General features: G+C 34.5%; 1 protein-coding gene and 1 pseudogene across 2 annotated transcripts; both read left to right on the forward strand.

Annotated features, from left to right (window-relative positions):
- The first annotated feature begins 518 nt into the window (after positions 1-518).
- On the forward strand, positions 519-4,481 carry LOC123227692 (disease resistance protein RGA2-like). 2 transcript variants are annotated; one of them, XM_044652795.1, is made up of 4 exons: positions 519-643; positions 897-4,026; positions 4,117-4,167; positions 4,381-4,481. In XM_044652795.1, the coding sequence occupies exon 2, from the start codon at positions 943-945 to the stop codon at positions 3,997-3,999; it is 3,057 nt and encodes a 1,018-aa protein (XP_044508730.1). In that variant the 5' UTR covers positions 519-643; positions 897-942; the 3' UTR covers positions 4,000-4,026; positions 4,117-4,167; positions 4,381-4,481. The 2 variants fall into 2 exon arrangements, with proteins under 2 accessions (XP_044508730.1, XP_044508729.1); XM_044652794.1 differs by having other exon boundaries at positions 535-808.
- Positions 4,482-4,570: 89 nt separating this feature from the next.
- On the forward strand, positions 4,571-16,521 carry LOC123227698 (annotated as a pseudogene).
- The last annotated feature ends 264 nt before the right edge of the window (positions 16,522-16,785 follow it).

The raw sequence follows: 16,785 nt of genomic DNA on the forward strand, positions 1-16,785 counted from the left end.
ATATATATTATATTAAACGAAAATCTCCTAAGTGTAAATATAGCAATAGCAGAAACTATTGCCTGTGTGATTGATTCTCACACAGGCATTGTTCGGATATGTTCAAGACTCAATCATCTCAAAGTCAATGAATGATTCTCCCCAAGGACAAAATCACAATGTTAATTGTTTAGTTTTCTTGATTGTAAATTGTTTTATATATATATAAAACTATATTTGATAAACTTTTCAGATAAATAATTAAATATGCAATTTTTTTTTTATATTTATTTTGTTATTTCCTTTATATCTATGTTGAATAAATATTACATATTTTTTTTATATTTATATGTTTATATTATGTTTTAAAAAATTTTAATTTAATTAATTAATATATATTTATAAATGAATGAATTTAATTGGTTCAAATTATAATTTAAACCAAACAAAATTGTATTTTTTTAATTTGGTTAGCTTTGAAAAATTTTTAATTTATTTTTCCAGTTTGGATTAAAAATATTCTTGAAACATATTAAACTCGACTGCACACACCCCAATTACTTGATGCTTATTGCTCGCTTATGCTGGCCGGCTAATGGGATATCCACCATCTGGTGGGTAGACCCTGCCCGGCGTACCACAGAACGTGGCCATAAAAATATTGGTAGTAAATAATGTTTTGATGCAAATAAAGAATTACAAACCCTTATAGATTAATGTTTAATATTCATAAAGCAAAACATTCTGTTGATAGTTGCTCGTCTTTTTCTATCGTTACGCCAACAGAATTTACGACCTTTTTCCTTTTCGCTTTGGATTCCATCAACAAGTCAAGTGTCTTCTTCATATTTTATGTTAAGAGTCCTGACTTTTGTCTATAAACATCACTGATATTGTCTTACAACTAATTTTTACAGCTACCTCTTGAAAAAAATCAATTTGTATCACAGCAACTGAGAACAAATGGCTGAAGGCATTCTATTTAGTGTTGCGGGCAAAATCTTGGAAGGGTTGGGATCCTTGCTACTCCAAGAAAGCAAATTGGCATGGGGTGTTAAGGATGAGATTCAAAAACTCATCAAGACTGTCAACACTATCAAATCAACACTTCTTGATGCTGAGGAGCAGCACAACAAAATGAACCAACAGGTAACCGATTGGATCCAAAGGCTTAAAGATGCTTTTTATGATGTAGATGACTTGGTAGATGATTTCTCTACTGAACTTCGATGGCGAGAGGTGATGACTGGAAACAAATTGGGATATGAGGTACGAATCTTTTTCTCCAATTATAATCAAATTGCATATAGTCTTAGAATGGCTCATAAGATTAAGACTATCAGGGAGAAACTCCATGAGATTAAAAATGATAAGCAGTTCCACTTTTCTGAGCACCTTGTTGAAAAGGGAGTCATAAGTATAGAAAGGGAAACTCATTCTTTCATACGTGTAGAAAAGGTAATTGGAAGAGATAATGATAAAGGTAAAGTTATAAAACTTGTATTGGACTCAAATGATTTTGTGAATGTTTCAGTTGTTACCATAGTTGGACTAGGAGGAGTAGGAAAAACCACACTTGCTCAGCTTGTTTATAATGATGAGAATGTCACAAACTATTTTCAGTTAAGGATGTGGGTGTGTGTCTCTGAGGATTTTACTGTAAAGACAATTGTCGAAAAGATAATAAAATCTGCAACTCGTAAAGAACTTGGAAATTTTCATTTGAACGAATTGCAAGAATTCCTTAGAAAAGAAATTGATGGGAAAAGATATCTACTAGTTTTGGATGATGTATGGAATGAAAAGCAGAATAAATGGGATGAATTGACTGATCTATTAATGAATGGTTCAAAAGGAAGCAAGATACTAGTTACTACACGTGGTAAAGTAGTTGCTAAGGTTACTAGCAAACTTGAATCTTATGTCTATACCTTGACAGGACTAGATGAAAAAAAGTCTTGGTCTTTGTTTACCCAAAAAGCCTTTCAACATGGTGTGGAACCAAAAGATTCAAAATTAGTAGAGATAGGAAAAGGGATTGTAGGAAAGTGTGGTGGAGTTCCTCTTGTCATAATGACAATAGCACAATTACTGTCTGGTAATAATAAGGAAGATGACTGGCTGAATTTTAAGGAAAATGAAATGTCAAAGGTGATTAAAGAAGAAAGTGATATTTTACCATTGCTCAAGCTCAGCTATGATCATCTCCCTTCAAACTTGAAACAATGTTTTGCTTATTGTGCATTGTTTCCAAAGGATTATAAGATTAAGAAGCAAAAATTGATTCATCTTTGGATGGCGCAAGGGTTTATTCAAATGTCAAAAAGAGAGTGTCCAGAAAATGTTGGAGATAAATATTTTTTGACTCTACTTTCAGGATCATTTTTCCAAGATCCAGAATATGATAGATGGGGCAATGTAGTCGCTTGTAAGATGCATGATCTTATGCATGACCTTGCACAATTGGTTGCAGGAACTGAATGCACCATGCAAACATTTGAAAAGGTTGAAAGTGTGAATGTAAGATGTCGCCATTTATCTCTAGATTGTGGTGAAGTAAAAGCATCATGGAAATTTCCAGCTGTGTTATATAGTGGAAATAATATAAGAACTTTGCTTTTATTTTGTAGATTAAATTGGGGTTTCAACTTGGATCATGGTGATGAAATTTTAACTAGTTATGCTTACTTACGAGCATTGGATTTTGGAGGGTTAAAATTTCATAAACTGCTGAGTTCAAATGGGAAACTTTTGAGTTTAATTGGTGAATTGAAGCATTTGCGATATCTCGATGTTTCTGGTGTAGATATTAGAATACTTCCTAATTCATTGTCAAGACTAGTAAATCTGGAAACATTAGATCTGTCTTACTGTAGTGAGCTTGTGGAACTACCAAGACATATTAAAAAAATGGTGAACCTTAGACATCTTATAAACAAAAAGTGTGATTCTTTAACTGGAATGCCATATGGACTGGGGCATTTAACTAATCTTCAGACTTTACCACTATTTGTTGTAAGCAAACAGTCCAAAAGAAAAACTAATCATAGTGGGACAGAGGAATTACATCGGCTGAACAACTTGAGAGGAAAACTCAAGATTAAAAACTTAAAATTTGAGGCAAGTAGAAAGTCGGCCAACTTAGAAGGGAAGCAATTTCTTTGGTCTCTGACATTGGATTGGGGAAGAAGTGATGATAGAGAGGTTCAAGGAAATGAAGGAATAGATGAAGTAGAGGTGTTAGAAGGTCTAAAGCCACACTCAAATCTTAAGAAAATCAGTGTGAGATCATTCATGGTTGTTAAACTGTGTGATTGGCTTTTGTCTCTTACAAAGTTAACTTCAATTAGTATTAAAAAATGTAGAAGATGCAAACATATCCCACCATTGGATAAATTGCCATGTCTGAAGACTCTGTGTCTTAGCCATCTAGATGATCTGGAGTATATTTCAGATGAAGCAAATAAGAGTTGGTCCACATTGCCAGCAACATTCTTCCCATCCCTAGAACAATTCACCCTTTGCGATTGTCCTGAACTAAAGGGATGGTGGAGGAAGCATGATTATAATGATACAGAGTTGCCTTCATTTCCTTGTCTTTCCAAATTAGATATCCAAAACTGCCCCAATTTGATGTTCATGCCACTGTGTCCATCTTTGGTAGAATTGAAATTGCTCAAGACTAGCTCGAAACCACTGCAGCGGATGATGACGATGACGTTGAAGAATAAAGGGGAACCATCAACTTCCTCTTGCTTTTCTGCCCCTCTCTCCAATTTAAAGTCAATGCTTATGTTTAAAATTCCTGATCTAGAATCTCTTCCAGTGGATGCCTTGCAAAATCTGACTGCTCTTGTGGATTTGAAAATTTTGTCATGTCCAAAAATTAGTCAACTGGATCAAGCATTAAAGTTTCTCCCATCTTTACAAAATCGGGAAATTACATCCTATGAAGAACCTGAGCCGGAATGGGAAGATATTTGTCGTATGGGTCTTCGTTTCATACCCGATTTCGGTTGAATCCAGAGGAGACTTCTTCTTAAACAGGTCAATACTTCTCCATCAATCATTCTTAATACTTTTTTTCCTTGTATATAACTTGGGCAGACCCTGTATATAACTTCAATCCTGTTTTAGACGAGCGGTGCAGAGAAGCTCCAAAAGAACTTGACTTCACACTTGAAGAGGGTATGCTTATTTTTTCCTTGAATGGGCAGAGGATTTTTTTTCTATTTTTCTTTTTTCCACAAAAAGCGGCTGTTTTTTGTTCCTGCAAAATGTGATACGTGCATGAGTTTTGATAAGATAATTAGGGAATGTCCTTGCATTTACAATGTATGGATTAATTTTCTTGTTCATGCTCACTTATTTTTCTTATTGATGCTTGTTTTGTGTTTATAGAAAATACTAGAACTGTGTATGCCAATCTTTGCTGCAAAAACAGATGCGAAGATAACAAGTCTGCCAATACAGTGGATGTTCTTGTTCCCGAAGTTATTCAGGCATGAATTTCTCTACTGATTCAAATTTAAAGTGCTGGGTCTGCATTTTGGGGTTTAGGTGACTCACTGTTATTATAAATTTGCAGAGTGAAAAGTCTGGAATATTTGTTTATGCTTTTGTTATCATAAGTCAGCAGACACAACATCCAAAAATTGCTGACATCGCCAATAGCCACACAATCACAGACTGGCGCACACTTAAATATGACGTGGCTTACAATATCCCTACCCAACATTCGACACTAGCAAATAAAAGGTCTTAAGCTGCAAACTAAGAAATATCTTCAAACTATTTCTCCTTGCAAACTAAGAAAGGAATATTTTTGTCTTTTTCTTAGGGAGACCATGGAGCTTTTTTGTCTGCCATGGCGGAAATGGGACTTAAGCTGCGTCTAGACATGCCTGAGCACGCTATGGAGGTCACAACTCTATTCTTCCGTGAGTCCACGCCAGCAAATGAATCTCATGTATGTTTACACTACTCTAAGATTCTCTTCTCAACTGGGATTCACCTTGTGAACATTAAATGAAGCTAATCTCCTTGTGTACAGAAAACCAGGGAAACCATAACTCAGGAAAAGGTAAGAAGCATGAAACATATACAGGAAAAGATGCAGTTTACCCAAAAAGAAATTAAACGCTTTGATCCTGTAAGGCCATACCATCTCCCTTTTTCGGTATGTTTGTCTAAGACATTCATAAAAAATAAACGTTTATATTTTTATAACATAGTTAAACACTTTGGTTCTAGTTTGGTGCCTTCCCTGGTGATTTTGTGATGTTTTCAAAAGTCCTTACTCTTCTTAGAGGTATGGTATAGAGGCCTCAATTGCTTATGTTTTTTTAACCAACTTTGCAGTTTTACCTCACTGTCTAACATTGTTCAGGTCTTCATCTATGATGAATGTTCGCATTGTATATCTGGATATTATGAGACCATTTGCTGAATCTGTTTTAGAAGGGTCAGTTCATTCTAAACTTGATATGTCATTTCATTACATTTGCTACTGTCATATATCTGACTACAGGGTAGTTTAACTGCTTGGAAACATGAACAAGGGGCCAGCAACAAATCCCCAGTGGATTTATGATTCTCCAACCCATTCTGAAGTGGAGGCCAAGTTGAGGGAATTCTTTGTTCAGTTGGGGAATGAGGACAAAATACTTGGAATTCAGGTCTGCATCAATTTTAATTTTTGCATGACAGCTTAATAACCTGAATGGTATCTTCCCAATTATTTCATTTTCAAAGCTTGTAATATTTTTTTTGTTTACCTTCTATATCTTTCCCTTCCACTTCTAGGGTTGTTAGTTTTTTATTCTTGGGGTGTTGTAGTAGTCTCAGTTAACAGAGAATAAGTTGATTGAGCCCATTGACTTTTTTAGAAGCCTTCAATTTGTACGTTCGCCGTGCTGTCATTCCTTCTTCTAATTTACATTGCTCAGCTTGTGCAGTTGCACGCTACTATGCAACTCTAGCTGATGGGGAGAGATTCAACTTAAAGAAATGTTTGTCTTGTCGATTTGTTGTCGGAAGTGTTTTTGTAGAGTTTTTTATCAGCTCGCATGCTAAATCCTCTATTAGTATAAAATGTACTCAAGGATGTTTAAGGAATTATTTGGTTTGTCAAGTTTTAGATGGAAAAAAATAATTTATTTTGTAATGACCTAGTGTTATAAAAAGGAAGAAAGAGAGAGAAATGGTTATGTTATTGAGTAGTAAGATAGTTATTTGATAAAATTTTATATGAGAATATCTTATATTTCCTTTTTTTAAGTGATTTGATAGCTCAATATGATTATTCACATATTATTAGGAGATTAAAAAAATATACACATAATTCTAAGTATGATCATTCAACCATATTGGTCAGAATAAAAGACGTAACTGATTATAAGTATGTGATTTTTGATGAAAAGTCATAATTTACTTTATAAATAGAAGTTGATCCCTTCTCTACCCTTTACACCATACTAACATTACAACACATTAATAGCAACAATTTACAAATAGAAAAACTTAAGTTATTTTTATCCATCATTAAATAAATGAATCAGGTGAGAGAAATCAATATCTTCTGAATTCTTCATGAATTCTCTTTATGTTTTATAGATTTCAAAATTTAATGGATCAAGATATATTTATCTATCTTCAAACTATGTGAAGAAATATGAAGTTTAAGATTTACGAGTATAATGATTTGATGGTTAACTTATCTTAATGAATGAAATTATGATTTACATGCATATGATAATTTGATATTTAATTGTTTCTTTATAATAAATGTAATTATGACTTACATGTGGTATCAAAGTATGTTTTAAAAACTCATGTTTTTTCATTAAAGATTGTTGATTTAATATATAGTATAAATTAAATTTGTTTGACTGCATATAGAAATAATAATATTGATTTGTGTATAAATGTAAAGAATGAGTCTTTGTATTACATAGATAAATATGACATATTCTACGACTTTTCTTTTCTAAAGAACGCATAATAAATGCATTAGAATTTGTAATATCCTTAGTTATGCTCGAGGCACATTTTCATTTTTGGCTAGGTCAAAATAAAAAATAGAATTCTGATTGGGTCAAAAATAAAAGAGGGCTTGGATTTGGCCACCCAAATATGTATTGACAAAAAATACAACCCTAAATGAGGTGGGATGTGTTGCATATTTAAGCAACTTCCCACCAGGTTTAAAGGTGGATTCCGTCACTTTTCCTTCCCCATTAAAGTACCAAATCAAAAAGCAACCTTCTGACAGCTGAAGGGAAGAAATTTGACAGGTAGGGAACTTTCTCTGACATCCAAAATCTTGAAGAACCAACCTGTCGCCAACTTTGTTGGAGCAAATTTTAGGTGAGTAGGGACGTCACTTTCTTCTCTCGGATTTCATGAATCTTGGCCTTATTTTATGCATGTTTGGGGTTAATTCTTGTTGGCTTTATGCATTGGACTTTTGTTGCAAACCTTGGAAAAAAAACGCTTGAATCCTAAATTTTTATGGATGAAATATGCACTTATAGTGTGTGCTTGAAGCTTTAAGCCGCTCCTTCCAATTAATTAAACTCCCTTATTCTCTCCTCTTCATTCAACGCTACATATGCTCATCAATTGACTTCTTTTCTGTAAAAAGTAATTGATGATGTGTTTGCCGACTATTGGCCCTCAGTTTTTCTTAATGCAATGAAGCCGGTTGTTAATGACATATATAATAGAGGTGAGGTGATGAGCACTGAACAAACCAAGTCAATAGAAGTTCTCCTGTTGTAAAACGACGTCACATAACATCAGACCTTCACGTAATTTCCTTTGTAGTGTTGAAGGGCGTGTTTGTTATATTCATACACATGCATTGAAGTAAATTTTCTTAAGGCTGAATGGGTATGTAATTGTTATTATTTCAGATGGCATGGGGAAACATTTACAGAAGACGCATGAAAGTACTCAAGATGGCCTTGAAGATTTTCCTGGACTACAAGGTAAAGTTCGTTCGTTACTGCTTATTGTCTTGATGCCAAGTGGATGGAAATTTGACTGACTTATAATATGGTGTTAATTTTTATTAAAGGGTGTTCAGGTGAAAGAGAAATGGACCAAAAAGTCTGAAAGAGCTGAATTATGGGAGAAGGCTCATAAGCGAAATGCTCGGAGGGTTGTGAATTTGATGGTACAGTTGAGCGGCCTATGGGTGAAAATTGGACAGTACTTATCAGCACGTGCTGATGTGCTTCCAGCGGAGTACATTTCTCAGCTCAAAAAGCTTCAGGACTCGCTTCCTCCTCGCCCTTTACTTGAGGTGATTCTTCTTCTACCTGTCAACTTTGTGTATTACAATACTATGGAAATCTAACTGTTTGTTTTCGCACTTAGTAATTATAGAACCCTTTGCCTTCAAAATGGTAAAGGGATCAAAATGGTCTAACCTCAAAATGGTTTATTATTTGGTCTAATTCTTAAACCTTTGTTTTAATTTTTAATAATTAGCCCGGGGATACTGGGGTTAGTGTTTTGGCCATTGATGAAAAAAATACTCTCGTCCAAAAATATTTAGAGGGCTGACAACATGCTTTGCCAAAACCTCAAAGGGTTTCATTCCATGATCCAACCAAATTTCACCAAAATATTCTCAAAATTTATCAGCTATGGCCACAATTCACCCCATATCAAACGATATCATTTTCCTTTTCCAACCAGAATCATCAAATTTATCGGGTTTTAAGAAGGTTAAAATTAAAATGAAAAGAGGAAAATTGGGTGTACGGTGGCCTTGAAGGCCTCATGTGGCCGCTGTCAAGACTCCCCTAGGGTATGTGCATATTCCTACATTTTTGGAATGTTTAAATGTGGTCAGTGTTGTTTACACAGGTTCGTCAGACCATAGAGAAAGAGTTGGGTAAATCCATCGACGATGTCTTCATGGATTTTGTCAGAACTCCTTTGGCAACAGCATCAGTAAGATCCTCCTATTATAATTGGTCGTATTAGCTATTGAATCAGTCACTGCATTATGGGATTTTTATGTTTTACGCTATGCAGATTGCACAAGTCCACCGTGCCAAGCTGATTGATGGGCGGGATGTGGTTGCCAAAGTTCAACATCCGGGCATCAAGACAATTATCTTGGAGGTTTTATATGCTTTTGTTTATAAAATTTTGACGCTAAGTAAAAGTTGCAGTGATTAAATGGTTTTTAGGTATGGCCTAATTTTATAGGACCTGAAGGATGTAAAATACATTGTCGACTGGATAGCTTGGGCAGACCCTGTATATAACTTCAATCCTGTTTTAGACGAGTGGTGCAGAGAAGCTCCAAAAGAACTTGACTTTAAACTTGAAGAGGGTATGCTTATTTTTTCCTTGAATGGGCAGAGGATTGTTTTTCTATTTTTCATTTTTCAACAAAAAGCGGCTGTTTTTTGTTCCTGCAATATGTGATACGTGCATGAATTTTGATAAGATAATCAGGGAATGTCCTTGCATTTACAATGTATGGATTAATTTTCCTGTTCATGCTCACTGATTTTTCTTATTGATGCTTGTTTTGTGTTTGTAGAAAATACTAGAACTCTGCATTCCAATCTTTGCTGCAAAAACAGATGCGAAGATAACAAGTCTGCCAATACAGTGGATGTTCTTGTTCCCGAAGTTATTCAGGCATGAATTTCTCTACTGATTCAAATTTAAAGTGCTGGGTCTGCATTTTGGGGTTTAGGTGACTCACTGTTATGTTTAAATTTGTAGAGTGAAAAGTCTGGAATATTTGTTTTTGCTTTTGTTATCATAAGTTATGACAAAAATTTTAGAGAATATCTAATGAAGTAGAAAACTTTTGTCCCAAAGAATTCTTTTAACAAATAACACTGCCTTTTCATTTTCAAATGCTTAATATTCATTTTTTTTTTATGGATGGGATACGTTTAAATGACTCTGAATCTCTGGAAGCTTCTGGTGTTGACAAGCGGAAAATTGTGGAAGAAATTACACGTGCATATGCCCACCAAATTTTTGTTGATGGATTTTTCAATGGTGATCCTCATCCTGGTATTTGTTCTCATGTGATTTCTTTTATTTATCCTTTATGTCTTAAACAGTATTTTTCACCTTCAGAATGAATTCTAATATTAGCACTACAATGAAAATTGGTTTTTTCTGATTACTAATATACCACTTGTTCTACAGTCAATTCCTCTGACCTACTTCAATGCTTTCCTCGGTGTTTTAATGCAGGAAATTTCCTTGTTAGCAAGGAGGCTCCCCACCGTCCAATTTTGCTTGATTTTGGGCTCACGAAGAAACTATCAAACTCTGTGAAACAAGCACTTGCAAAATTTTTGTTGGCTTGTGCAGAGGTTTGGCTGTTTGGGTCAAATTTTTTGTTATTTTTTTCATCATAAAAATTATAATATAAAGAACTTGCACAAATTTGAAAAATTATCTGATGACGCAATATATTGATTGTGTGAGTGTCTATAAGTTAATTGCTCTTGCATGAAACACTCTTGTTTGTTTCTTCTTAGCAATAATCTTTTACTTTCTCTCAACATTCATTATTTTCATTAAATGCCTGAGGCTAGACCTTCATTAGTTTACGTACTTAGCTTGTTAGGTATTTATCATAGTGCTACTAGCTTGATTTGATGGGGGAGAATATCTTTTTTTCAATATTTTTCGTCAACTTTGTGAGTCGGATTTGTATATGACATTTTTTAAGTTTTATTTTTTATCAGAATTTTAAATCTGAGTCCTTAAGACTTCGAATTGATTAACCTTTGTTAAAGCTTGTCTTTCTGCTTTAGACATATCTTCAAACCATTTCTCTTTGCAAACTATGAAATCAATATTTTTGTCTTTTTCATAGGGAGACCATGTAGCTCTTTTGTCTGCCATGGCAGAAATGGGACTTAAGTTGCGTCTAGACATGCCTGAGCAGGCTATGGAGGTCACAACTCTATTCTTCCGTGAGTCCACGCCAGCAGATGAATCTCATGTATGTTTACACTACTCTGAGATTCTCTTCTCAACTGGGGTTCTCCTTCTGTACATTAAATGAAGCTAATCTCCTTGTGTACAGGAAACCATGGAAGCTATAACTCAGGAAAAGGCAAAAAGCATGAAACATATACAGGAAAAGATGCAGTTAACCCAAAAAGAAATTAAACGCTTTGATCCTGTAAGGCTATACTATCTCCCTTTTTCAATATGTTTGTCTGAGACATTCATTAAAAATAAACGTTTATATTTTTATAACATAGTTAAACACTTCGGTTCCAGTTTGATGCCTTCCCTGGTGATTTTGTGATGTTTTCAAAAGTCCTTACTCTTCTTAGAGGTATGGTATAGAGGCCTCAATTGCTTAAATTTTTTAAACCAACTTTGCATTTTTACCTCACTGTCTAACATTGTTCAGGTCTTTCTTCTATGATGAATGTTCGCATTGTATATTTGGATATTATGAGACCATTTGCTGAGTCTGTTTTAGAAGGGTCAGTTAATTCTAAACTTGATATCTAACTACAATGTAATTTAACTGCTTAGAAACATGAACAAGGGACCGGCAACAAATCCCCAGTGGATTTATGATTCTTCAACCCATTCTGAAGTGGAGGCCAAGTTGAGGGAATTCTTAGTTCAGTTGGGGAATGAGGACAAAATACTTAGAATTCAGGTCTGCATGAATTTTAATTTTTGCATGACAGCTTAATAACCTGAATGGTATCTTTCAATTATTTCATTTTCAAAGCTTGTAATACTATTTTTGTTTACTTTCTATATATTTCCCTTCTACTTTAGGGCTGTTAGTTTTCCATGCTTGGGGTGTTGTATTAGTCTCAGTTAACAGAGAATAAGTTGATTGAGCCCATTGACTTTTTAGAAGCCTTCTTTTTTTTCAATTATTTAAAGTGTAACCAGTTATTACATGAAAAATAATAATAATAATAATAATGATTATTATTATTATTAAATACAACCAATAAACAATGATAACTAATAAATTCCTCTATCCTCTGGAGAACATTGGATGATCCAGTATCTGCAAATGTTATAGATATGATATAAGTTGTTGAGCTACTTTTTTTTTGGTATGGTGACATTTAATATGTTGCTGGAAATATATTTGTATGTAAATGCAGAACTTTGCATATAACAAACCTGATTACCTGTATTGCTTTATAAATAATAACACTTATTTAGTCTGAAATTTTTGTGACTCATCCAAAATACTGGAAGTGGAGATGTCTGCTGAATGGCTAGTAGAGCTAATCTGCAAGATCTTTAATTCATGAAAATCACCTCTATTGCTGCTAAACAAAGCAGGGAAACAAAACTATGTGTTAAGATCCAAGGTGCAAGGTATGGGACTTGGATCATACAATGGAAAGTATGAGCAATTACTATGGGGTTTATATGACCTTGGACTCTCCCATCTTAATAGCTAATTTTTAAAGTATGGTTCTTCTAAGGTTCATATCATTTGGTATCAGAACTAATACCATGTTTTCCAGTTGCAATCGTACGACACAGGCAGTGACGCTAACATTATAGTGTTCTCTCAGGACTAGCAGGGAGCTAGCACACAACCAGCCCGCTTGGGCATCAGGGCAACGGAGCGTGGTGGTATGTTAAAATCCTGAATATAAGGTATGAGACTTAGATCCCACATTAGAAAGTATGAACAATTAGTGTACGGTTTATATGGTCTCGGGTTCTCCCATTTCAATAGCTAATTTTTTAGGAGTAGTTCTCATAAAGTTCGTAACACTATACTCCCAGGTGGTTGGTAACATGGGTTACCTTGAGAGACATACTTTTGCTGTAGACATGAACAAAACCTTAATCTACCTCTCTAAGATTAAAGTGGAGAATTTTATAAATAATAGGTTTATACTATTTTGATATCAACAGAAAGTTTAATAGGAATAGGCATTTATAGTGAATACTGAAGAAAAATATGTACAGTTTGTTGGATTATTAATGAGCTTATTTCTCTATTTTTGGATGCCAAAATATGAAAAAGCAGAATTGAAGCGACAATTATTCTTAATTTTTATGAGATTTTCATTAATGATGTCTTCAGGTTTGTGCGTACAAAGATGGTAAGGTGATTATAGATACTGCTGCTGGAGTGCTTGGTAGATATGATCCTCGTCCTGTTCAGCCTGATAGTCTTTTTAATGTTCTTTCGGTAACAAAGGGCATTACAGCAGGATTGTTACACTGGCTTGTTGACAAAGGGTATCTTAATGTTCTTATGGGTACTATGCTTTATGTTTGTAAATCTGTATGCTTTGCTGTGCTAAAATTCTATTTGGCTAGTTATTTTATGTCCATTAATATCTATTCCCTGCAAATATACAACAGATAATCAGGTTTCTAATTTATGTTGTTGAGGTCTGGCTAGACATATTAGAGAAGTGTTTCTTTTTTTTTTTTACGAGGCAAGATTTTCTGATGTTTTGGATGGTCCACTTAAACTGCATGTCAAAGGACTTTGTTATACATAGCACTTAGTTCAATATGATCCGGTAGAATTAGATGTTGATATGGTTAGAGATTTACTTGCATGACTTTTTTAAATTTTGGTGATTTTCCTCTGTTTTTTTCTTGGTCTCTTTTCAGAAATACAGAAAATATATTTTATTGAGGATCATGGTATTATTGTAATATAGCTGGACATAGTCCAAAATATTGATGCCTGGAGATAAATCTATTTCTCTTCTTGAAAGAAAAGTAGAGTTCTTTCCTGTAATTGAGTAAATGAAGAAAAGATGACTATGCAATATATATTACTTGAGAACTTCTTAACCAATAGAGATATGCATTTGTAAATGTCATAAGTAGCATCAAACCTTTTGTTTTCTTGTGATACACCTACTTCTTTTGTTTATTTAAGAAATTTAGAAATAAAAAAGTGAAACGTAAGATTTGGCTACCAAAGTGTCCCTCAACCTGAGTTTTATTGACTGGTTTTACACATTGTTACCCAATATTTCAAGTTTCTAGGATTTTTTGTATAAAAATCCAAACTAATCCTTGATTCCAAAACAAAAAATCAAGGGTTAGCAAAACCGGTAGAACATTAAAACTTTTAGGAAGATGACTTGGGTTTGAGTCTTTGCCATGTTTGTGAAACCCTGAAAAAATTACTTACAAAAAAAAAAATTTTAAGTTCCAAGTGCATTTCAGGTCATTCATCATGAGCAAAATAACAAAAATCTTTATCTTAGGTGCCAAGATACCCCTCTATCTAAATCTTAAGCTGGTAGGTAGGGAGGGGCTTGTTAACATTGATATTTATCCAATAGACTCTCTCTCATAGAACATGGATTTTTTTTTTCTTTTTTTCTAATCTAGTTGAAATGTAGGGATTTAAACTTTGCAACCTTTGGCAATGATATTGTGTTAAGTTACCACTCTACCTAAAAGCTTAAGCTAGATATCAACATTGATATTTAATCCAATAAGCTCAAAGATGTGAGAGACCAACGATACATACTTACAAAGCGAAATAGTAAATACTCAGATTATTCATTTTAGTCAGTGAAAGATGTAGTAATAGTGTAGACTTCAGAGCTCCTTTCATTATATCACACGGTGTATTTTGTGATAATTAAATAATCCGGGTTTGAAATCATATGGCTTTAGTTCACGAACTATTCTATCATACCCTATAGAATTCCAAAAAGATTCTGTGAATTTGTCAATGATTTGTACTGGGCACAAATCTGCAAACAGCAAATTGATCCATAAAGATTCTCAAATTAATGGATACTTTGGTACATGAGAGACCAGTGTGTGATCTCAATTGTCATTGTGACTCAAGCTTGAGGATAATGAATTCGGATCAAATGGAAAAGATCTCATAAAGGTTTAATCTTATCCTATGACCTTTTAAACATGCCCTGTGGTTAGCCATTCTTATGAAGGTAACTGAACATAACTTGGTTTTGGATTTTAGGTCCATCATGTGCTTAACCATGCTAGTGGTTTGCACAATGCTTTATATGAGATGGGACAGGAAAATCCCATTCAATATACTGACTGGGATGTTTTTTTGAGTAAAATTGCTGCATTAGAACCTGAAAGTAAACCAGGCCAAAAGCAGGTCTATCACTATCTGTCTTTCGGTTGGCTGTGTGGTGCAATGATTGAGGTATTATAGCTTGCTTCTGTTGCTTTCAATTGAATATAACTTTCAACTATGGTCTCAATAAGAAGATTTATGAACCCTGAAATCTATAGATAACAAATATCTTGCCTATTTTTATATGTTGATGTGTAAAGATGCCATGTGATCCTAGGTATGCCAGCTGGATTGATTGTTAGTAGATCTTTTTGCTGGCCTTTAGAGTGATCAAAGAATTTGACTATATTTTCAATAATACAGCGAGCATCTGGCAAGAAATTTCAGGAGATTCTTGAAGAAATATTCGTTCGACCCCTAAATATAGAAGGGAAGCTGTATGTTGGAATTCCACCAGGTACTCGTCAAACTCCACTTTCTTAATCTTCTCATGTTACTTCGTACAAAGCTCCCCTTCGTACAAATTATTTTCTAATAAAAAGAACAGAAATTTTGTAGTCTACCGTAATCAATGGCATTATGATGCCTTTCAATGTCTATCCTTCAGGTGTGGAATCTCGACTTCCAACTCTTTCAATAGATGAGTATGATCGCATAAAGTACTCGGACACATCTTATTATTCTGCTCTACCCCCTGAGTTCCAGCATGACAAAGTTGCAGAGATCGTCACCTCCTTGCCAGTTTTCTTCAACATCTTGTGCGTTCGCCGTGCTGTCATTCCTTCTTGTAATTTACATTGCTCAGCTCGTGCAGTCGCACGCTACTATGCAACTCTAGCTGATGGGGGAGAGATTCCACCCCCACATTCCTCTTTATCCAATCCACCGCTTGGCAGTCACCCTCACATCCCCAAATTTCCTTCTCAAGAGAAGTCAAAAAAACCAAAAGGTAAGAAAAACAAGGATGTGCCTTCTGCTTCAGAGAACAATACAAATAATAAGGGTAAAGATGCTAGTGGTGATGATAGCACTAGGCCGATAAATATGGGTGGCAAGATTTTTAGTAACCCTAGAATCCATGATGCGTTTCTGGGTGTGGGTGAATATGAGCATTTGGCCTTGCCAAATGGGCAATTTGGACTGGGGTTTAAGAGGAATAAAGCTGCTGATGGATCAATTATCGGTTTCGGGCACTCAGGCATGGGTGGATCAACAGGTTTCTGTGACACAAAAAATAGATTTGCTATAGCAGTGTCATTGAATAAAATGTCATATGGTGCTACAACTGAAAGAATCATGGAGTTGGTTTGTTCAGAGCTCAATATCCCACTGCCGGTGGAGTATAGTAAAGTCAAGGACTTTGACAAGCCTCTCACTCGCTGAAATTGAATGTCTCATATTCCCATTGTATAAATTATATCCTCATCTTATATTGCTTCCACAAACGCTGAATAAGTATACATTTCAATCAAGTTATGATATTGAATAAGAGAATTGTCATTATTTTATCATCTGGGTCTGGTGGTTGGAATTCACAAGTTTAATTATTTAGTGATATACTGATATATCGGCAAAGCATTGTTGGATGATAATAGCCAAAGCAACCTTATTAACAAAATTGATCTCATTGCATTGTTGAGTGTTTTACCTACTTGTTTCAACTTAGAGAAATGTTTGTCATGTCAATTTGTTGTTGAAAGTGTTTTTGTAGAGTTTTTTATCAGCTCGCATGCTAAATCTTCTATTAGTATGCAATGTGCTCGAGGATGTTT

Source organism: Mangifera indica, chromosome 10, assembly GCF_011075055.1.
Source record: "Mangifera indica cultivar Alphonso chromosome 10, CATAS_Mindica_2.1, whole genome shotgun sequence".
Lineage (NCBI taxonomy): Eukaryota > Viridiplantae > Streptophyta > Magnoliopsida > Sapindales > Anacardiaceae > Mangifera > Mangifera indica.